Source organism: Diabrotica virgifera, chromosome 8 (genome assembly GCF_917563875.1).
Source record: "Diabrotica virgifera virgifera chromosome 8, PGI_DIABVI_V3a".
NCBI classification, from domain to species: Eukaryota; Metazoa; Arthropoda; class Insecta; order Coleoptera; family Chrysomelidae; genus Diabrotica; species Diabrotica virgifera.
The window spans coordinates 164,753,831-164,777,860 of record NC_065450.1 but is presented as its reverse complement, the minus strand read 5'-3'; the positions used below and the strand labels follow the sequence as shown (position 1 = coordinate 164,777,860).

General features: G+C 33.2%; 1 protein-coding gene across 3 annotated transcripts in view; it reads right to left on the bottom strand.

The window, feature by feature from the left end:
- Positions 1–4,101: 4,101 nt before the first annotated feature.
- LOC114336207 (protein Wnt-5b-like) overlaps positions 4,102–24,030 on the bottom strand; it is a 642,835-nt gene continuing 622,906 nt past the window's right edge. For all 3 annotated transcript variants that reach the window (XM_050657971.1, XM_050657972.1, XM_050657973.1), the window contains exons 7-8: positions 9,314–9,526; positions 4,102–4,553 (exon numbers count right to left, since the gene is read on the bottom strand). In XM_050657971.1, the coding sequence (XP_050513928.1) occupies positions 4,411–4,553; positions 9,314–9,526 (356 nt within the window). In that variant the 3' untranslated portion in view covers positions 4,102–4,410. The remainder of the gene's footprint in view (positions 4,554–9,313; positions 9,527–24,030) is intronic.

The following is a 24,030-nucleotide window of genomic DNA, read 5'->3' as shown; positions in this document are numbered from 1 at the left end:
GAGTTTTGGTTTAGAGTTGTGGGGCTGCAGCAAACCGAGCAACACTAAAGTACTGCAAACTTTCCAATCAAAGACGCTGCGCATGATAGCGAATGCACCATGGTACGTTTCCAATATAACTATCCATAACGACCTTGGGATACCATTCATCGAAGACGTTATTAAACTATACGCAAACAAAGCCCAAGAAAGAAATTTCGCTCATGAAAGTCAAACTATTCAACAACTCTACCAGCCGCCACTTTGAAAAAGACTGAAAAGGACATGGCCAGAGGACCTAACTGATTAGATGTATTGGAGAACCATCGATGGATGGTGTCCAAAGCATGCCAGGATTCAAGACTGTTTGCTACTATTTGCTAAATACTCTGTGTTGTAATTATAGTAGATTGTAAATTTGCACCTAATAAAATGATAAAAAAAAATTTAAAGGAAGATAAAACCAGGTGCTATAATTATGGAGGTATCTCCTTACGACGTACAAAATATTATCGAACATCCTATTAAGTAGGCTAACACCCCACGTACAAAATTTCATATGGAAATATCAAGCCGGATTTAGAAAAAAATAGATCGACCGTAGAATAGATTTTTACTTTGACAACTGCTTGAAAAAACTGTTACAAAAAAAACATCCAACTCGTTAAAATATATATGTAAATGGCTGTAGATCCAGAGTAGAAATATAGGTAACAAACTCTTAAAATCGTTTGAAATAAACAGTGGATTGAAACAAGGAGACAATCTCTTCTGCTGTCACCTTCCCTTTTTACCATATAATATTGAAGAAAGTTGTACCTAGGTCATGCTTAATAAATTGGCAGATTTTACCACTAAGTTTTAAAATAATTAAGATTTATTAAAAATATGTTTTGTTTTCGGAACTAGATTGAGATATAGCCACTTGTTAAAGAAATGCTAGAAGTCAAGCTAAATTATAAAGTATTTTTCCCGTAAATTAAAAAAAATTGGATAGTCCACGGACATTATGTGACCACTGACTTGACAAAGCATTTTTCTTTCTGATATCTATGTACGTAGGGTACATAAAATATAATGTGCATTATTTAATTTTATATTAAATTAGCAATAAAGAATTACCTTTCCTTTTTTATTTTGTTTTAATAAAATATAATGTTACTTGTAAGATAAATCACGTCCGTGGATATTCTGCTACGTCTGTAGAAAATAAAAATCCACAGACGTGACGTCCACGGACGTGACGAAAAACACGTTACTAACAATCAACACATCACATTTTTGAAATTAGAAAATGTCTAATGTGGTATTTAATCAGCTTTGTATATTTTAGTTACAGTGTGGTCCTCAAATCTAAATCTAAAGTTACACTTACAGCAGGTTGTAGAAGACGCACCCCAGGTTGTACTGATACGAGAAGAAAAAGATATGTTTATAGTCGATGACATTTGATATTTTTCCAAAAATTACTTGTATATTGCTTATCATTATGTAAAAGTTGTTTTAGAAAAAAAAATATTAGAAAAGGTAAATAAGGAAATTTTAGTAAAAATATTTAGTGAGATTACTAAACCGCCAAAGAAATTTGTAAGCAACACTTCAGCTTTCTTCCAATTCAATAGAAATCAGTTTAGTCCCTAAGGCCGCTAATTGTGTTTATTTAATATTACGATTCATTGTAATAAAATATTGATAAACCTTCTATTTTTTTAATATGGTTTCATCTTAACCAGAACATTAAATATACATAAAAATTGATAAATTGTTTCACAGAGGGTATATGTAAAAATTCAGGCCTTAATTTCGGTAAAATATGTTTATATGTGAGTTACCCTCTATAAAATATTTTTCTCTTATAGTTTGATTCATTGAGTATACCAAAATGTATACATATCTACCATTTTACCATTTGTACTTAAAATTTATATTTTTCTATATTATTGTATTCCAGAAATTGTTTAAATATATATCTACAATAAGTGGGGGTAAACACAACATAGTGCTGGTTTGTTTGATAAAATTTGGTTTAAGGTTAAAAAATCAATGCTCTCATAAATACTGTTTTGGTTGAAACTATAAATACCAAAAAAATATTACTGAATTGGCCTTTATTTATGAGATTCTTGTTCGAAAATTATCACTAACTTTTGTAAGCCCAAAATTAAGGATCTAATTTTGAGAGTAAACTGAATATAAGACCAAATACTTACCATGTCGGGATAGTATCTTGAGGTTTTTTCCTGGATTTTCCTAGTGATTTACTATGGAATCACTAACACGAGAATTTTACTGTTTTACTGTCACCATTGCATGTGGTTGTCTTTTTAAAGACAAATCACATGCTATGATTTTTATGACGGATATTCTTAAGTTAAAATTGATTCTGCAATAACACAGCTAACGAATTCAAAGCAGCAGGTCCCGATAATATACAAGCAGAACTACTCAAACTAATGGACAACGAATCAATAGCAATAATCACAAAGATATTCAACAACATAATATACAACTCTGGAGAAATACCAACAGAATAGCTGAAGTTTGAGTTTATTGCACTTCCAAAAAAACCAAGAGCCAAAAAATTCGAAGAATACCGTACGATAAGCCTAATGAGTCATCTCCTAAAATGGTTCTTAAGATAATCCATACGAGAATTTACAAGCTATGTGAAAATCAAATTTCGCCCAACCAGTTCGGCTTCATAAATGCTGTTGGTTCGAGAGAGGCTTTGTTTTCAATACAAGTCTTATTCCAAAGATGCAGAGACGTCAACCGCGACGTATACGCATGTCTGGTTGATTACGAGAAAGCATTTGATCGAGTACAGCACACCAAGATGATGCAAATACTAAAAGTAGCAGAAATTAATAACCAAGATCTGAACATAATTAGAAACCTTTACTGGAATCAGACTGCTAACCTCAGAGTTGAAGGTGAACACACCGAATATGTGAAAATCATGCGTGGACTGAGGCAGGGTTGCATTTTGTCCCCTCTAATTCTCAATCTCTACTCTGAAAGAATATTTATCGAAGCTTTGCACGAAACTGAAAAAGGTATTCTACTACACGGATACCGGCTAAATAACATCAGGTATGCAGATGACACAATAGTATTTGCGGACAACCTAGACGTCCTCATGAACTCAATCACGTATTACAGTCAACAATATGGACTAAATATAAACGTAAAGAAGACCAAGCTTACGATCACTAGCAAGAAAAAGATAACAGAAGGCCAATTCTACATCAACCAAACCCCTGTAGAAAGAGTGACGCAGTAAAAACTACCTCGCCACCATAATAAATGAAGAATGGACCAACAACCAAGAGAGATGAGCGCGCGTCGGAAAAGCTAGTTCCACCTTCAACCGTATGTGGGCCTTTTTCTAGAGCCACAACCATTCTCTTGGTATAAAAGTAAGAATGCTGTGATGCTACGTCTTCTCTTTCCTTTTTTATGGTGTTGGAAGATGGACATTGAACGAAGATATGTGCCGAAATTGAAAGCATTTGAGATGTGGCTATATCGGAGAATTCTTAAAATCCCATGGACTGACCGGATCACAAATGAGGAGGTCCTTAGAAGAATGGGGAAGAACCGAGAGGTACTAACCACCATCAAATCTCTAAAGTTGGAATACTTGTTATGCGAAATGAATCCAGATATACCCTCCCACAGGCCATCCTGCAAGGAAACATATTTGGAAAGCAAGGTCCAGGAAGAAGAAAAATATCCTTATTACAGAACCTCAGAACCTGGTTCAACACAACATACGTGCAGCTTTTCCGCGATGCTGCAGATAAAATAAGAATAGAAGAATGTTGATGTCATGTAACCGAATGAACTATCTTCCAATAAATTCATTCGTCCCAGGAACGCAACTCATAAATACAGGCAATATCGCTTTAATATCGTGTACAGTAAAATGTATAATATATGTCTAAATTGTCAATATGAACGAAGCAGATACAATTAAATTATTAGAAGAATTTTTTTACCAAGTAACATAACAAAATTTGTTTAATTTATTAATATTTTGTATTTCAATATAACAATTTCCGAGGTGGAAGTTGAAACGTCAATAAATTTAATTTGAAACTTAAACTAATAATTCTCCCAAGTAAAATAGTAAATTGCATAAGATGCCACAGAGAAATAGCTTCAGAACAATAATGAGTTCTTATGAAATAAATGCGACACTAGGCTTTTATTTTGATTTATTTTTTAACCTTAATTCCAAATTTTAGAAATAAAATTGATCGGAAGATTACAAATTTCAAAAAAAAATTAAAACCAAAATCGTATTTTTTTGGGAAGGAGCCTCAATTTGGCGATACAGTTTGTTGTTTATAAATGTCATTTCGACCCGCACTGTCGTCTTATCACTAAGTATTCTCACTTTCTCACTATAGTGTTGTCAATAGGTGATTATTTGCACGTATGTACTTCTGTGGATCTCACACATGTCTTGCACTCTACCTGGCAACACCATTTGAATTTGCAATGGCATCGTTCTCTGATGACACTTTTCACGGTGTTGTATCCTCGTCCGCAGCACAGCAAGTTACAACCTAAAAACACATACTATTAATTAAAAATATAAGTAAAAAAGAACAAACTAAAACTACTGATGTAGAAGGGTCCATATTGACTAAGAATTGCTTCTTAATTTTTTGTGAAAATAATCTATTTTGTTTCTATTTTATCTATTTCGTAAGAAACGTTTGCGAATAGGTATGTAGTTAATTTTTTGTGTATAGTGAAACAGTGTGAAACAAAAAAAAAAAATGTTAAGGAATGAACGAACCGGCTTCAGACCAAACAGATCATGCATATGCCAAAGTAATATAATTAAAGTGAGTGAAATAACAATATAAACGCCAAAAACGACATTCTGAACTGAGATAGCCAAAATACGTTTAATAGGTTAATGCATCACTGGGCATAAGAACAGTATAAACACAACTCTCTGCAATTCAATATCGACAGGACAATTTGGTAGATGAGTGAAAGAACCGTTTACGTGCAATGCTTATACTGTTCTTTCGCTGCTCATACTGTTCTTTCATTCAATGACATTACGTCGTCACGCGCCACTTGTTGTCAGGATTAATTTAGTGATTGATAGTAAAGGGTTAAAAATGTTGCATTCCATGCATTGTTAATAAATATTTCTAGACAAAACCAATAAATGTTTCAGAATTGTGTTTTTTTTTTAAGTGAGTGGAAGAACAGTACATACATGTACACGATATATTTTTACAAAATTTCTTTTTTCTGGAGTTTGTTTTAATACATTTTATTTGGCCATTTAATAAATAAGCACAAAAGCGACAACTTGACACTGTGTGAAAATATCAAAAACCACGAGATTTTTGTTTAAATGGTTTTTTTAATGTTCTTAAAATGACAGTTTTGGATATGTACTATTCTTTCACTCACCGATTCAGTTAGAGTACCTAGTTGTAGACCAGTAGCAGCAATTCAACTCTCCACTATTTATATGCTTTGTCGACTTCAAGATAGCCTTCGATACGTGATACGTTCACACATATGGACATTATGGAAACCACTAAACGAAATGGAAATACCAGAGAGAGAAAAATAGATCTCATCAAAAAACTGTATAGTGATACATAAAGCCAAGTCCTATACAAAAGAATATCATCTGATCCAGGTATGCTAAACTGAGTCAAATAGAGTTGTTTTTTATCCTACTGCTATTTAACATTGTGCTGGATTCCGTACTGACAAAGGTAAACTCTAATAGAGGACAATTGAAAGTTTTACTTCAATAAAATTAAAAATAATATCAAAAATAAAACTTTTATTGAGACCAAGTTTCTGGTAACGCCTTCATGGTTTCTACAATTTACAAACCAAACGAATGCTGAAAAAGGTTTTCCAGGGGAGATCTATTAATTGCATCTTACTTCCTGCCTATTCTTCTTCTTCTTTTAGTGCCTATTCGTTTCGAATATTGGCGATCATTCTGGCTATAATTATTTTATTAACTGATGCTTTAAATAGATCAGTTGTTGTTGTAGAGAACCATTTCCTCAGGTTCTTTAACCATGATATTCTTCTTCCCCCAATTCATCGCTTTCCGAATACTTTACCTTGAAGCATTACCTTCAGTAATCTATATTTAGTGCCGTTTCTCATTATGTGTCCGATATATTCTAACTTTCTCCTTTTAGTGGTATACATCACCTCTCTTTCTTTGCCCATTCTTCTTAATACGGTCTCGTTGGTTATCTTGTCCGTCCATGACATCCTTAGGATTCGCCTGTATAGCCATATCTAGAAGGCTTCAGGATTTTCCTATTCAGCCATTTTGCCTATTCAGCGTGGCAAAATTCCAACGAAAACTTGGTCCCGCATACTCAGGAGTAAAACTAAGGAAAATAATAATTTCGTTGTAAAACGAAACGAACAGACGTCTTATATTTCAGTTCATTCAAAGAGTGTCATAAACACCATCTCTGAATGAACTGAAATATAAGACGTCCCTTAGTTTCGTTTTACAACGAAATTATTATTTTCTAATAGAGGAATTTTACCATTGTAATGTTACCATTTTTGGTCATATTGTTAGAAGACCCTGTCATGAGGGCCAATTTGTCCGAAATAGGTATACATGGGAGTGCATATAGATTTTCACTTCGGAAAAAATCAAACAAGATAGAACTTTTTGTAATTTCATTAAAAAATGTTTAGTAAAAAACATATCAAAAAGTTCCAATCGAGAAGTGGGTGCTTCATTTTTTATTAAACAAATGAACGGCGAAATTAGATGTTTTTTAAAATAACTCCGAAAATATAAATTTTAGAAAAAACTGACTTGACCATTTAAAAATTCAGAAAATTTTACAAAAAAAAATTGTATAAAGATTTTTCTAAAATTGAATCTGTAGCTTCTATAATTTTTTATTTATAACACTAAAGTCACCCTTCTTACAAACATTGGCGCGCTGTAAACTAGCGTACGGAGGAGTGCAGGGTTGAGTTATTTTAACGTAATTCTTTAAATAATCGATCAAATGAAATTTTACAAATTTGACATAAAATAAGAATAATTAAGCTATCTTACGGTTATAATAAAAAGAAATAAAATGTATGGGTATAAGTACGGTGTTGGCGGAAATTGAGACTTACATGAATGTTGTTTAAAAATGATTTAAAAATGTGTAACTAATACAATCTTTCTTATAAAACACTCAATTTTGCAAAAGTTACCTTTCAAACATCTTCCTAGAAGATGTTTCATTTAAAAAAATCTCAAAAATTTATTTCAAATGATATGACGTCTCAAAAAATGTAATTTTTGAAAACTTCGTAGTTTTACGGAATTACCCCCACTTTAAGACGGTATTACTCAAGTTTGAATAGATTTATTACAGTTTTATAGGTACTTTTTTAAAGCTTAGGATGTAGTCTTTAAAATTCACTAAATTATTTTACTTTAGATATAAAACAAACTATTTCTTTTTGAGAAATTTAAGAGAGATAACAAAAATGTAACACAAAAACCGAAAATTAACAGCTAAAAAAATGTTTATAAAAAGTGATCAAAACTTTTTTCTGTAAGACTTACCTAAAATACATTTAATAATAAGCATCAACAATAATAAATGTTCAACAAAAAAAATTTTTTAGCTACAGTAAGTCTGCGTAACTTGGAACATATTAATAACTTTTTTATTATCAGTTTTACGAAAAAAAGTTATTCTTTATAAAATACTCTGCATGGTATATGATCTAAGATGCAATCATCAGATATTAAGTTTTATTAATTGTCTACGAGGTACGTCAAAAAAATGAATTTCACATAAGAGTAAAGTACCTTTATATTTCACAATATCGAAAATTGTTACTAAGAAAAGTTGTTTGGAATTAAAAAATATGTTTCAGTGTTCAATTACATCCTTCTAATTAAAATATTGTGAATAATAAAGACACTTAACTCTTAAGAAAAAATTATATTTTTTACATACCTCGTATAAAATTGAAAATAGACCAGTTAGAGCATTTGATGAAGAATAACGTTTTTTCGTAAAGTTGATAATAAAATAGTTATCATAATTGAAATAAAATCATGATGGGTATCCGTAATTTGAGAAAAAATTGAATTTTTTTTCGATTAGAATGATGTAATTGTATATTAAAACATAGCTTTTAATTTCAAACAACTTTTCATAATAGCATTTTTTGATATTCTGGAATATAAAGGTACTTTACTCTTTAACGAAATTCGTAGTTTTGACATAACTAGTATAAAATTGATAAAATTTGATATCTGATGGTTGAGTTTTAGATTTTAGACTATGCAGAGCATTTTATGAAAAATAACTTTTTTTCATAAAATTGATAATAAAAAAGTTTCCCATATGGTTCCTAGCTACGCGACATACTGTATAAGAGCTTCAGTATAAAAAATTTCAAATTATTGTAATAGGTCTGGATCCCGCGTATGAAAAAAAAGTTGATTAATAGCAAGCTGAAAATTTGTTAATAGCTCAACGGTGTCTAGTCAGATAAACTTTGATATATGGGAACACTGGAACAGGGGCAGTTTTAATTGTGGAACAGGTTAAAAATTTGGAACGATCACACCACGAAAACGGCACATTTATTTTGTCCGACAGAACAGACTTAAACTCTTCGAACAGAGATTAAACTCTCATGCAAAAATCAGACTGCTATTTATCACCAAATGGGCGTTTTAATGAGTGGAACATGTAGAATATGTCAAATGACAGGAATTATGACAGGTGATAAATAGCAGTCTGATTTTTGCATGAGAGTTAAATCTCTGTTCGGAGAGTTTAAGTCTGTTCTGTCGGACAAAATAAATGTGCCGTTTTCGTGGTGTGATCGTTCCAAATTTTTAACCTGTTCCACAATTAAAACTGCCCCTGTTCCAGTGTTCCCATATATCAAAGTTTATCCGACTAGACACCCTTAAGCTATTAACAAATTTTCAGCTTGCTATTAATCAACTTTTTTTTCATACGCGGGATCCAGACCTATAATGCCATATTCGGATTCAGAATAATCAAAAACAAAATAGAACATATTTGATCAAAGTAACATTATGAATTCAACGATATTTTTAAAATCATTTATACAAAACAATTGTTATTGCTTAAACAACTAATAAACAATTAGCAACAAAATCTGTAGGTAGAACTTTTTACTTTAACATACATATATATAAACTAACAAAAAAAATTTTAAAAAAATATAAGAAATTTATTTCAGCGGTTGAAATTTTAGCAATTATTACTATAACACTTCAATTAGATAAGTATATGGCAAAGAATATTACCGTCTATATCAAGCGACGTTCTGTTACAGACTCTCCCTTGTGTTCCCAATGATCCAGTAATGTTATCTTTAATACAATAATTAGGAGAGTCTTCCAAATATACAAGATCATAAGCTGTAGGAATGGTAACTTGGGGATCTCTTAGTTGAAGACGACCTCTTCTGTTGACCCTTACTTCTGTGGCTCCATCATATTTATCCCTTAGATAGTCACCTAAAACATCATCAGAATTAGAACTGTATTATAATTATTATTAGAATTGTGCAGCTTTCGACAAATTTCCAGCATAGGTTAAAAAATCTGGATATGTTTATGTCTGCGGAAATAACGACAATATATCACTGTGTGGAAGAAACAGGAAGGTAGAACAGAACGTACCGTTCAACTGCCATTTTCACAGATAGCCAGGCAGCGCATAAGGCACCCAATTATGTAGAGTTCAATTTTAAGCAAGTATGGGACTTTGTGGGTGCCCTACATAAAACAGGTGATACTTAGTAAGATTGCAATAGCGCAGGCAACGGGGCACGAGAGTTATAAAACCAAAGGAAAAATAGATGAAATGGCTAAACAAGATTCATCAACGCTATTTGTTGAGCGGGCACACTGATCTGGCGTTGAAAAGGCAGTAACAAGAACGGCTACCAGAAAGTGGGTAGCTCGAAAACTGGAATGGTGGAGGAATTCGCCAGTACGAAAGGAGAAAACAGTCGAATTAGTTCATTACAGCACATTCGCCACGATTTATGACAGACCTAATAAGCAAAGACAGGAAAACAGTCAAAGCCATAGTAGACCAGTAAGGATCTGTTTTTAGGTGGATGTGAGAGGTGGCATTCAGATTTTTGCAGATAAAGTTAGGTGATAACTTCATTAATAATAATTATTATGCTCCTTCTCAAATATGCCCGGAACATTAATAAAAAAAAATAAAATATTTAAAAATTTCAAAAAATTTCGTTTTTTTTTTTCTACTTTTTTTGCTTATACCTTTAAAACGATTCATTTTGGAACAAAGTCGTATAGGAATAAAACAAAGATAATTAAATTTTCTATCAGATGCGATTGATTAAAAATGTCTTAATTTATCACCCTTGCTGCAAAATTGCAATAAATATAAAATAAGGGGGCAAAACAAGCCTGTCTTTATTCAATGATTTTCCATCACTTAGGTTACACTTGGAGCCTTCCTAGTTCGCTTAGAAAATTTTTGTAATGTGCTAAAACCGTACATAAAATTTCATTAAAATTGACTTACTAGATTTTGAATAATAATTTTGCAATCTAAACTTTTTTTAAAAAATAAATTTTTTTAAAATCTTGCAGAACAAAAACTAGAACATACAAAGATTTGTCAATTTTTATACATATAAAGAAGCACTCAACCTATCTAATTCTTTTTACAGAATTGAAATCGGATTGTTTAAGCAGCCTCAGCAATGTTTTAAAGTTATAAACAATTTTTTGGCTTATAAACAAATTAGTCCTGTGGCCAGGAGGGGGTGCTACGGGCTCCTTTATTTAGATGGACTTACCCAAGATTTTTATGTATTTTTTGATCCGTAGAACACGATTTTTTTGGGTAACAGTTGATCCGGATGTCGATACGATTGTTATAAACAAAGAACTTGAGGAATTACATAACATCGATTTTTCGCAAAATAAAACATTTTTTGTTGTATTTCTTGGGTAATTCTAAGCAAAAAATGTTCTTACAAGTTTTTTCGTAGGATGCATAGTTTTCGAGATAAACGCAGTGGAACTTTCAAAAATTAGAAAAATTGCAATTTTTGAACGGGAATAACTTTTGATTAAAAAATCAAATAGCAATTCTGCTGACAGCATTTGAAAGTTGAAGTCAAATTATACCGGTTTTAATTATTTGCATTGCTAAAAATTAATTTTTTTATTATTAAACAAAGCTATTTGTTTATAAGCCAAAAAATTGTTTATAAGTTTAAAACATTGCTGAGGTCCCTTAAATATTCCGATTTTAATTCTGTAAAGTGTATTAGATAGGTAGAGCACCTCTTTGTATGTAAAAAAATTAGACAACTTCTAAATGGTCTACTTTTTGTTTAGAAAGATTTTAAAAAATTTGAACTTTTTTAAAAACATTTAGATTGCAAAAGTATGTTACAAATAATTTCCTAAGCGAACTACTAAGGTTCTAAGTGCTTCCGAAGTGGTTAAAAACATTGAATAACAACAGGCGTATTTTGCTCCCTTATTTTGTATTTATTGCTATATTGCAGAAAACGTAATACGTTAAGACATTTTTGACCGGTCGTGTATCATACAAAATTCAATTATCTTTATTTTATATCTTTACGACTTTGTTCCAAAACGAATCGTTTTAAAGTTATAAGCAAAGAAATCAGAAAAAAATCGACGTTTTTCGAAATTTTTAAATATTTTAATTTTTTTTAGAGTATTTAGAAGGAGCATAAGTCAATTATTATTACTGAAGGTGTCACCTAAATCTATCAGCAAAAATCCGAATGCCACCTCTCACATCCAAAAATAGACGTTTTTTCACAGATCCTTACTGGTCTATAGTAGGTCTGCTAATAGGGAACTGTAAGCTGGGCTGAGAGCACGCCAAATAGAATTCTATTTTGTTGGCGTCACAAAATCGAATTTCACGGTTACTAGGTTAATCGACGGTTACTAGGCAACGTGACGTCACTAAAATTGAATTCTATTTGGCGTGCTCTCACCCTTGAATAGACAGTTGAAGTTAATAGCATTCACAGATATTGGTCTATGCAGATCATGTCACCTAGAGGAAGAAATAGCAAAGCATATTTTGTCATTATCACAGCCCGGCAAATGTACAGTTCCTTGCATCAGGGGAAGAAAATCCACCGAAAAAGAGCTACATGAAAGGTGCAGTCTCGAAGTTATTAAATCTTTTGAAAAGGGCCAGGCTAGATAATGAAATCTAGGGCTGAAGGACAACAATATATCTAATAAGGTCCAGTGGAATACGCCAAAAAACACCTCATTACATCTATCTATGTTAGACTTAAGTGAATCACCATGTAAATTTAAATTTGTATTCAAAAAGTGCACTTTAAATATAAATATTGACAGCTCTCAACGTTTTTTATAATTATTAAAATAGGGGCACAACCAGTTTTATTGCACAAGGGTTTCCCACACTGTATAAATTCCAAAGTTATCCTGTAATAAGACTAAGTTTTCACTGTAATGGCATATAAAACGACATAATACTATTCTACATACCACCAGAATGAAAACAATGGGAACCTTCTCTGGTTGCACCTCCGAGGCTTCTACAATTTGCAAGCCATACGGATGCTGAGACTAAGGAAGATGAGGGATTTCTACAATTTACAATTCACGTCAGATCTGCTCAGCGCGGTAAAGTTCCAACGAGAATGGTTCCCTTCGTACTCCAATCAGAGTAAATGTAAATCAAAAATGAAAAATCATTTTCAATTTCGTTGCAAAACGAAAATACAGCCGAACCATACTTTAGTCCAATCAGAGAGTGCAGCAAGCACCTCTACCGGTTTCGAAACTTATTAGTCTCACATCAGGAGGCACATGTTTTCATTCTGGTGGTATGTAGAATAGTATTATGTTGTTTTATATGCCATTAGAGTGAAAACATAGTCTTTTTGCTAGCAGTTGCCGCTAGGGCATCTGTGCCATTTCGTTCGTTGCAGTCCGGGACTGCACGCTGGGGTTTGTTTTGGTTGGATCAGAGAGGGCAGCATATGTGCCTCCTGATGAGAGACTAATAAGTTTCGAAACCGGTAGAGGTGCTTGCTGCACTCTCTGATTGGACTAGAGTATGGTTCGGCTGTATTTTCGTTTTGCAACGAATTTGAAAATGGTTATTCATTTTTGATTTACATTTACTCTGATTGGAGTACGAAGGGAACCATTCTCGTTGGAACTTTACCGCGCTGAGCAGATCTGACGTGAATTGTAAATTGTAGAATTCCCTCATCTTCCTTAGCCTCAGCATCCGTATGGCTTGCAAATTGTAGAAGCCTCGGAGGTGTAACCAGAGAAGGTTCCCATTGTTTTCTTTCTATTGGTATGTAGAATAGTATGTTGTTTTATATGCCATTAGAGTGAAAACTTAGTCTTTTTGCTAGCAGTTGCCGCTAGGTCATCTGTGCCATTTCGTTCGTTGCAGTCCGGGACTGCACGCTGGGGTTTGTTTTAGTTAGATCAGAGAGAGCAGCATATGTGCCTCCTGATGAGAGACTTATAAGTTTCGAAACCGGTAGAGGTGCTTGCTGCACTCTCGGATTGGACCAAAGTATGGTTCGGCTGTATTTTCGTTTTGCAACGAAATTGAAAATGGTTTTTCATTTTTGATTTACATTTACTCTGATTGGAGTACGAAGGGAACCATTCTCGTTGGAACTTTACCGCGCTGAGCAGATCTGACGTGAATTGTAAATTGTAGAATTCCCTCACCTTCCTTAGTCTCAGCATCCGTATGGCTTGCAAATTGTAGAAGCCTCGGAGGTGTAACCAGAGAAGGTTCCCATTGTTTTCATTCTGGTGGTATGTAGAATAGTATTATGTCGTTTTATATGCCATTAGAGTGAAAACTTAGTCTTTTTGCTAGCAGTTGCCGCTAGGTCATCTGTGCCATTTCGTTCGTTGCAGTCCGGACTGCACGCTGGGGTTTGTTTTGGTTGGATCAGAGAGAGCAGCATATGTGCCTCCTGATGAGAGACTAATAAGTTTCGAAACCGGTAGAGGTGCTTGCTGCACTCTCTGATTGGACTATAGTATGGTGCGGCTGTATTTTCGTTTTGCAACGAAATTGAAAATGGTTATTCATTTTTGATTTTTTTATCCTGTAATGTTCATAATAAACCCTACATGATATAGCCATTGAGATTAGGTTATTGAGGAGCTTTTAAAAATATAAAAATATACAGGGTGTTTCATTAAAAATAAAGATTATGAACTATACAGCTTAGAAAATAACGTACTCAAAATTTCAAACTAGAATTTTACCAAAACGGTGAAAATTTGGATGGCCCGGAAGCCTTGTTTGGGACGTTGGGACACAACTTCGTAATTCAGGCTATGTTCCGGATTTTTCGGACTAGTTGGTCACACTAACTATGCTAGGCTTGCGTAAATCACCCTGTACATTTAAACTTATTTTTAAAAAGGGCACTATATTTTAAATAGGAATACAAACAATTTTGTTCCATATCTTGTTTAGACACCGTATAAAAGGAGTTAATAAATGCTCGTTTGTTGGCCAGTTAATAAATTTTTTATGGCTGTTTTGAAGCAATACATGGTCTTTTATGCACTGGATTTCAGAAATCTCAGTGGTTTATCTAAGATCGAAATATTCGTTGTTAGATGAACTCCGAATCGTGTTCTTCTTCTTCTTCTTGTGCCACTCCTATCGGAGATTGGAAATCGTCAAGGCTATCCTGACCTTGTTTACAGCTGACCTAAAAATTCATTAGTGGTGCAGCCAAACCACTCCCTCAAATTTAGCAACCGTGACATTCTTCTTCTAATGCGTATTTATGTCCTCTAATCAGGTGACCCAGATATTCGAGCTTTCTTCGTTTTATCGTTAACAAAATTTCTGGGTCTTTTCCTGTCCTTCGTAATACTTCAAGGTTTGTGACTCTTTCAACCCAACTTATCTTTAGCATTCGAACCACACAGTGCCGGATTAACCATTAGACAAAGTAGGCAGTTGCCTAGGGGCCTCGGCCACAAAGAGGGCCTCACAGGGTCCAAGACGAAAAAGGAGTAATTAGAATTAAATAAAAACTATAAGTCATATTATGTTGAAAAATTAAGATTGGAAAAATGAAGTCACTTGAAGAAAGTCAAGCTCACCGATCATGTGTGAAAACACTCATCGACAGGCAGCAAATTCATGGTCGAATGACAGCTCTTTGTCTAGCAAGAAGAATGAAACTCCACTAAGCGATCCTATTCGCCACGATCTAGTTCTAAAAAACAAACAGCACTAGATGGAGTGCAAGGGTTAATGCAACAAGAGCTTTGTGTCTAAAGTTTACAACGCCTTCAAATCTGTACTTCATATTCTTGCTGAAGACACTAATCAGAAAGCTGAAACAATTCAAAGTTTGTTGAAAGAAATGTCAAAAAAAGAAGCACTCATTCATAGTGAATTAGTTTTGGTCAACAATTTTAGAATGCATAGACGCTGTCACTGCTGTCAGTAAATCATGTAAGACAGAAGAGATTGAACTTCAAAATGCCGTTCAGCTTCTAAATTCACTTTTGAAGTTCTTAAATTTCCAAAGAAATAATTTTGCTTACTACGAGCAGAAGGCCTGTGATCTACAACACTCTGAATATTCCGACGAGAGTAAACGAAACCGAGCAAGAAAACTACATTTTGATGATGTTAAACTTTTCTACAGGGTGGAGAAAAGTTAAAGGTTGAAACGTGTCTACCAATTTTGGATAAGCTAATGACTGAGCTTAAGTCGTCCGTTGACAGCGTACGAGTCAGTGAACTTAGTATTTGGCGTTTTGTGTGTTTTTCCAAAACTTAGTGATACTTAAATAAAGGAGTGTGCTTCAAAACTACATGAAAACTTTCCTGATGATATTGAAACTGAAATCGAAGATGAACTGCTGCAGTTCAAATATTTTATAGTCCAGCTTCAAGACTTGCAGGGAAAACAATATATTCCTGCTTCACAGGCATGGGCTCCCATACCCATGGGCAGGGGGGGGGGGGCGTGGCCTTCCTGGCTTTTCGGGTACTTTAAATTATATATATGTTTATCCAAAGTGTACAAAATCTTCACGTCTGCCCACCATTGAAAATTTTTATATGGGCGCCCGTGTTCACAGGCCTTTTACATACCATCGTACCCCAACATAATATACAGGGTGTCCCGAAAAGATTGGTCATAAATTATACCACAGATTCTGGGGTCAAAAATAGGTTGATTGAAACTCACTTACCTATATACAGTGCTGCACACAAAAAAAGTTACAGCCCTTTGAAGTTACAAAATGAAAATCGATTTTTTTTCATATATCTAAAACTCTTAGAGATTTTTTATTGAAAATGGACATGTTAAATTTTTATGGCAGCAACATCTTAAAAAAAATTAAAGTGAAATTTGTGCACTCCATAAAAATTGTATGGGGGTTTTGTTCCCTTAAACCTCCCCAAACTTTTGTGTACGTTCCAATTAAATTATTATTGTGGCACCATTAGTTAAACACAATGTTTTTAAAACTTTTTTGCCTCCTAGTACTTTTTTGATAAGCCAATGTTTAACGAGATATTTTGAATATTTGTCGAATCCACCACATATTTGTATATGGTAAGTATGATTATTATATGTAGATACCTGTTAATAATGTTAAAATTTATTTATCTTACATTTTTAGGTATATTTTGAAAAAAAAGTCACATCTCGATAATAGGTGACTTATCAAAAAAAGACTAAGAGGCAAAAAAGTTTTAAAAACACTGTGTTTAACTAATGGTACCACAATAATAGTTTAATTGGAACGTACACAAACATTTGGGGGGTTTAAAGGAACAAAACCCCATAAAATTTGTATGTAAATATATTAAAAAAGAAGCCGCATCTCGATAAAAACTGGCTTATCTAAAAAATACTAAGAGGCAAAAAAGTTTTAAAAACGTTGTGTTTAACTAATGGTACCACAATAATGAATTAATTAGAAGCTACACAAAAGTTTGGGGTAAGGGAACAAAACCCCCATAAAATTTTGGGGTGGACAAATTTTACTATAATTTTGTTTTAAGATGTTCCTGCCATAAGAATAATACATGTCCATTTTCAATAAAAAATCTTTAATAGTTTTCGATATATTGAAAAAAATCGATTTTCATTTTGTAACTTCAAAGGGCTGTCACATTTTTATGAGCACATTTGTACTAAGGTACGTTAGGTTTAACCGAACTATTTTTGACCCCAGAGTGTGCGGTATAATTTATGACCAATCTTTTCGGGACACCCTGTATAAATAAACAGTTTCTTGACTATTTCTCTGTTTTATTTCTTCAAGCAACACGTTTTACAAAATGAAACAAAAATTTAAGTTTCGGTTTACAAAATGTCCACTAATATATCCAAGGAATACGGCTTGGAGATGGAGAGGTTTTCCGAGGTTTTGGATATAGAAGGCGGAGGTTCCTTAAGGGCCTCATAGCTTGGGTTGCCTAGAGGCCTAAATATTCTTTAACCCGGGACTGGCACCATAGAATAGAATAGAATAGAAATATGCTTTATTGTCACTGAAAATACAAATTTTATGGACAAAGCTTAATTAAAGTCAGAAAAAATAAATAAATAATATCTAACAATAACAATAACAAATACAATTTTCTGAAATTTGATAAATCGTCAATATAAAAAAAATATACATAAATACAAAATATAAGTTAATAAAGTAAAGAAAAAAAACAAAATCGATATATTTGCAACAATTTATAGAAATTGCAAAGTGAATATACAACAAAGTAAACTATTTATAGACATAGGAACTAATAAGTTTAAGCTGCTGCATGTGACACCCACATATAGATAAGTTTGGTTACTTGTACATTACTGTAATTTCTTAGTTAGTCATTAAGAAACTCTTCTACTGAATAATATGGTCTTTTAGATAGATGAGCTTTTGTCATTTTACGGAACTTGGGGAGAGATGTTGCAGATTTGAGTTGTAAAGGAAGATGGTTGTATAGTTTTTTTGCGGAATATAATATAGATTTCTTTACTAACTCAGAGGACGGGATCGGTAAATAGACATCAAAATTTGAATTTCTGGTGGAGTAGTCATGACGAGGCCTTGCTGGAAAGACATGCATGTGTTTACGAATTAAGCAAACAGTTTCTAAAATATATAAAGATGTAAGGGTTAAAATGCCGTGATCTTTGAAGTAACTTCTGCAATGTGTTGTTCTTCTGAGGCCAAACAGATACCTTATTGCTCTTTTTTGTAATTTAAAAATAACATCTAACTGGGCAGCTGTACTAGAACCCCAAAAAGGAAGACCATATCGAAGATGAGACTCGAACAAAGAAAAATATGTTAGTTTAGAAGATGCTAAATTGAGTTCTTTCGAAACAGATCTTATAGCATAGCAGGCTGAGGCGAGTTTCTTACTTAACACATCGATATGAAGGGACCATTTGAGGTTACTGTCTAAAAAAATACCAAGAAATTTTACAGAATCAACGGTAGAGATCTGGCTGTTATTAACAAGCAGGGGTTGAAGAGCACTTTTATAGGATAATGCTACTGTCTTATCCACGTTAAAAGAGAGTAAATTAGAGTCAGACCAGGTTTTTATCGTAAGCAAATCAGAAGTTATAGTTGCATGAAGAGATGCAATAGTTGAGTTGCTCCAAGTGATACTGGTATCATCAGCAAAAAGAAAAATTTTTCCATCGATTTTTAAGTTAGTGAGGTCATTTATAAAGATAAGGAACAGTAGAGGACCCAATACTGAACCTTGTGGTACTCCACATACAATGTTTTTGAGACTAGAGTCAGTATCATTTGCTCTAACTATTTGTTTCCTATTATTCAAGTAAGATTGGAACCAATTCAAAGAAATACCTCGAATCCCATAGAAATTTAGTTTTTTAATTAAAATATCGTGATTTACACAATCAAAAGCTTTGGCATAGTCACAGAAAACAGTGGCAGTATAAAGATTATTGTTTAGTGCTTGGTAAACCTCATGAAACACAGAAAACAAGGCATCAGTGGTACATTTATTAGTTAAAAAGCCGAACTGATTTTGGGATAAGATGTTGTTATCAATGAGAAAGGACATGAGACGGGTTTTTATGAGTCTCTCAATAATTTTTGAAAATACCGGTAGTAAGGCAATAGGTCTATAGTTGCAAGCATTAGATTTTTCACCACCCTTATGAAGGGGAATAATAATGGCTATCTTTAGGCACTCTGGGAATTTGCCTCTTTCAAAGGAATCATTAATTAGTGAGACGAGGTTTTCCAACACATTTTCTGTGAGATTTGAGAAGATTTTTATGGATAGTCCATCAGTACTACAGGATGATTTGCTTTTGATACTATTGATAGTTTGGATCAGTTCAGTTATATCGATTGGTCTTAAAAAGAATGAATTCGAGAACACTCCTGAATTGGGGAGATAGGAAATGGGATCTTTTTGTGGCAAAATAGTAGAAGTTATATTTTTACTCACATTAAAGAAATATTCGTTTAGATTTTCCGGGTTTGGAAGGGCAAATGTTTGAACTACCACGTCTCGAAACTTTCAATATTTCTTATGTTGTTCTGTTTGAGAGTCCAGGCCTCTACACCGTATAATAGCGTGTTAAATACGTAGCCTCTTAGCATTTTAATTCGTAGAGGGATGTTTATATCTCTGTTGCAGAAGAAGTCTATCATCTTTACGAAGGTGGCCCTGGCAATTTCGATACGTTTTTTTGTTTCATTGTTTTGGTTTATAGTTTCGTTTATTAAAGCTCCCAAGTATTTGTAATTTGATACTCATTCAATTTGAATGCCGTTTATAAAAATATGTGCTGGTAGTGTCATGTTTTTACTGAAGGCCATATACTTGTTTTTTTGAGATTGATGTTTATGCCATAATTGCTGAAAGTAATATTTATATTTGTAAGTAATCGTTGTAGTTCTTCTACTGTTCTTGCAACTAGTACAGTGTCGTCCGCGTATTGAATATTATTTACAATCTCTCCATTGATTACGATTCCTTCGTTTGCTTGCAAAAGGGATTCCTGGCAGATGCTTTCACTATATACATTAAATAGCAGTGGTGACAAAATGCATCCCTGTCGTACTCCTCTACGTATTTCTATTGCTTGTGATGTGTAATTTTCTATTTTGATGTTCGCTTTCTAATTCCAATATAAATTGAGAATTATTCGCAGATCAAATAAGTTCAGATTCGTGTCCAGCAACCTCAAAAACCCCCCGAATTGTCTGTGTTCATCAATTTAATGCCGAAAACCCTCGAAACTCCAGAAGATGACGTGCCTCAGCGGTTACCCTGGATATCAGGTGCTCCGGTGGTCGGTTCTGATGACGTATTCGTACCCAGCGATCCACCAGATCGAAACTTCAGATAACGTGCCTTTGTAGTAATCCTGGGCACCAGAAGCTTCGGGAGGTCGTCGGGTCTGATTGCGTATTCATGTTCAGTGACTCCAAAAACTGCCAAGTAGCAAAATCTGGCCGTTAGTATACTGATCTTGGCATATTTATGTAAATATCTAAATGTGACACACTAAATGTAACTTATGTTTTAGAGAAACAAAGTTTATCCTTATCATTTGTCTCAATTATATTTTTTCTGTATGGCTCATTATAATTGAAGAAAATAATAGTAAATAATTATAGACAACATTAAAAACGGCAAAGATAGGCAAAATATTTCGTGCAAACTTTATATTTCCTCAATGTAACTAATTTGCTTTATAAGTGTATTCGCTTTTCTAACTAATTGTTTTTGTTAGTGCAACACAAAGGGTGAAAATTTGAATTACAAAAGAGCATTAGCCATTCTGTAGATCTCTACTTAAACCTGATTCGAGTGGGATGCTGCAAATCATAACAAAAGCTTTACTCCAAGTATGTACCGTGTTAACATTGTAATTACAGCCCATGTCAGCATACATTTCAGCAACTTGTGTAACAAAAGAGTTGAGGGAATTGTTTATTGTGGTAGGTTAAACTTAAAAAATGGCACTATAATCATATCTTTAGTAGAATGCACTCCGCCTACGTATTCAGGGGTTTAATATCAACAAAGTTTGCTTACTTATAATTATTGGTTGTCTGTAGTAGCCATTATTTATAATAAAAAGTTGGCATTCTGTTTGGATGCGTAGCAAAAGAACCACTGGAACCACTCTGACTTAATCTATCAACAAACTGTATTATAAATTAAACTACATGTATAGTACATTTCAAAACATTTTAGAAAACCTTAATCTTAAGCTTATTACAAAGTCATTTTTAATTGAATTGTGTCGTTAAGTTTTCGGTCCAGGTAGAAATTAATAAATTTGAATATATTGTACTTTTAATCATTATACCTGCTACTCTACTAGTATGTTCACTACTCGAAATTTAACGATACTATAGTATCATTGAGTATAGTCAAATACAAATGGCTTGGTAATAGGATTAACTTGAAATGGACTAATCTTGAAAGTTACTATACATCTGTATGAAATAAAAGTTTCGTAATAGCAAGTATCGAAGGAAAACACTGGGCCGGGACAAAAAAACTGTCCTGGCTGCGTAATATTATACAATGAACAGGTTCAAAGATCGAGGAATTGTTTCATATAGATGCCGACCGAGAACCATTTCATTCATCAGCTTGTTAACCCGGATATGCCTAAAACTTAAACCTTAAAATATTTTTAATATATTTCTTCAAATTTACGTGTTATAAGGCAACAAAAATATATTTGTCGTTAAAATAAAATATTTATGTAAAATAGGTAAAAGAAATGTTGCACAAAATATGGTACACCAGGCATATAACCCTACTGTTAGATCTGGGTATAGTATAAAACAAAACATTTGAAATTTAAGCATACGTTGCATTTTGAACACCTTATTTGTGAAATATTATGGAACAAATCATATTATCGAGTTCTTTTTTCCTGTGGAATCACCAAATGGTCTAGTCCAGCGTTTCTGAACCTTTTTGAGTCATGTACCACCTACAGTTATTTTTATTATTTTTGGTACCACCTATATTTTTAGATTGTGTTATCAAGACTTACTGAGTATTACTATTTTCATTTTTTTTGTGTTTTGTGTACCAACGCAAATAATGATATGTACCACCAGTGGTACAAGTACCACATATTGAGAACCGCTGGTCTAGTCGATCATAGCAAATTTAGACGTTTTCATTGGCAGCTGGACGACCTAATCCAAGTTAGTGTCTTCTAAATTATAACTGATTCAATTTTGTAAGTAAGGGCATCCTGTCACAGCAAGTCGATTTCTAGGATCCCTTTCACGTTGCCAAAACATTCTCCTCCAAGGAATTTTGACATAACTACTCAATAGTAGAGTTTCCAGAAAAGCTTTGACCTCATCTCCCGAACTCCTTGTTGTCGATCCTTCTGTGAAGCATATCGATTAGTTGCTGACGGAATAAGCTTTAGTATAAGTTACTTATCAACGAAAAGTGAAAAACATTCAGCGGAACGCTTAGAATCATATTTTAAAAGTTCCTTTTTCACCAATACATTGACCTTCTTTCTGCATGTTTTCTTTTACCTAGTGATACGTATTTTTTCTTTGATCCTTTACCTGTCCATTTATCTCTCAGCTCTGTAAATGGAATGTTTTAGTGAAAATCGGGTATCAATATGCCTTCGTCATGATTTTGCACATATATTTGAGAACGAGGTTATATTTGCGAGCCAGGTAAATTATCCATTGCCTTTATATCTCTGTCATCAGTCTTCGTCTGTTAGGACATCACATGCATTTACAGGAGACACTAAAACCATACTGTCTACAATTGCTACTATATTTTTTATGATTCTCCAACATACCAAGCGCATCTTCCAGTGAAAAGCCCCTAATAAGACATAGTACAATTTTCCTGGCGTACAATATTTTGTACACTAAAATGAAGTAGCCCAACGCATATTGTAGAATAAAAATTTAATCAATTTCTAAATCTAAATAAAAATATATACGTGTTCTCTACCGGTATGTACAAAAATATATATATTTTCTGCATAGATATAACAAATATTTAATTATTTAGCAAATCGTTTTCCAAATTCAGCCGTATTATAAACCTTATAATCTTTATCACAAAATTATCGCCAGATATCACAAAGCGAGCAATTCACAACTACACCTTATGGTTGGTAAAGACCTACTGAAAGTATTTAAGACGTTACCAAGACAAAAAATGTGCATACAGGGTGAGTCATGAGGAACTGTACATACTCCTACCTCGTGTAGAGGCTCCTATGGGGAATAACAAATGACCATTAAAAATTGTCTGCGCCCATTGTTTAATAGTATACAGGGCGAGTTTCGCATTTTGACAGAAATCTGTATTCGTCATAATTTTTGAACGGTCAGATCGATGTGTCTCTTATTTTGGTCAATCGTTACACTATTACCACCTAATTAACTGATTTATTCAAACTAGAATAAATCAGCTCCGGCTTCAAAAAAATTAGTTCGTTTGGGTCTTAGAAAAAATTTCACCCTGTATACGGTTTTTGAAAACTATAATATGAATTTTACAAATTAGACAAAAATATGCAATTAAAACGACATATTTATTTTTTTCCCCACGTGATTACTGAATTTTTTATAAAAAAATCAAATTTGAGTATGAATGAAAAGTTTGGTAAAGTGAACCATAGATTAAAAAAAAATAACTTTTATTACAAAAATTAATTTTTTTTGGACAAATATTTAATTTATGTTACCACCCAATCAACTGATTTATACAAACTAGAAAAAAATCAGGCCCGGATTTAAAAAATTAGTTCGTTTTGGTCTTAGAAAAAATTTCACCCTGTGTACGCTTTTTGAAAACTCTAATATGAATTTTACAAATGAGACAAATAGGTAATTAAAATAGCGTATTTATTTTTTTCCCACACATTTACTTAATTTTTTATAAAAAAATCAAATTTGGCACTGAATAATTA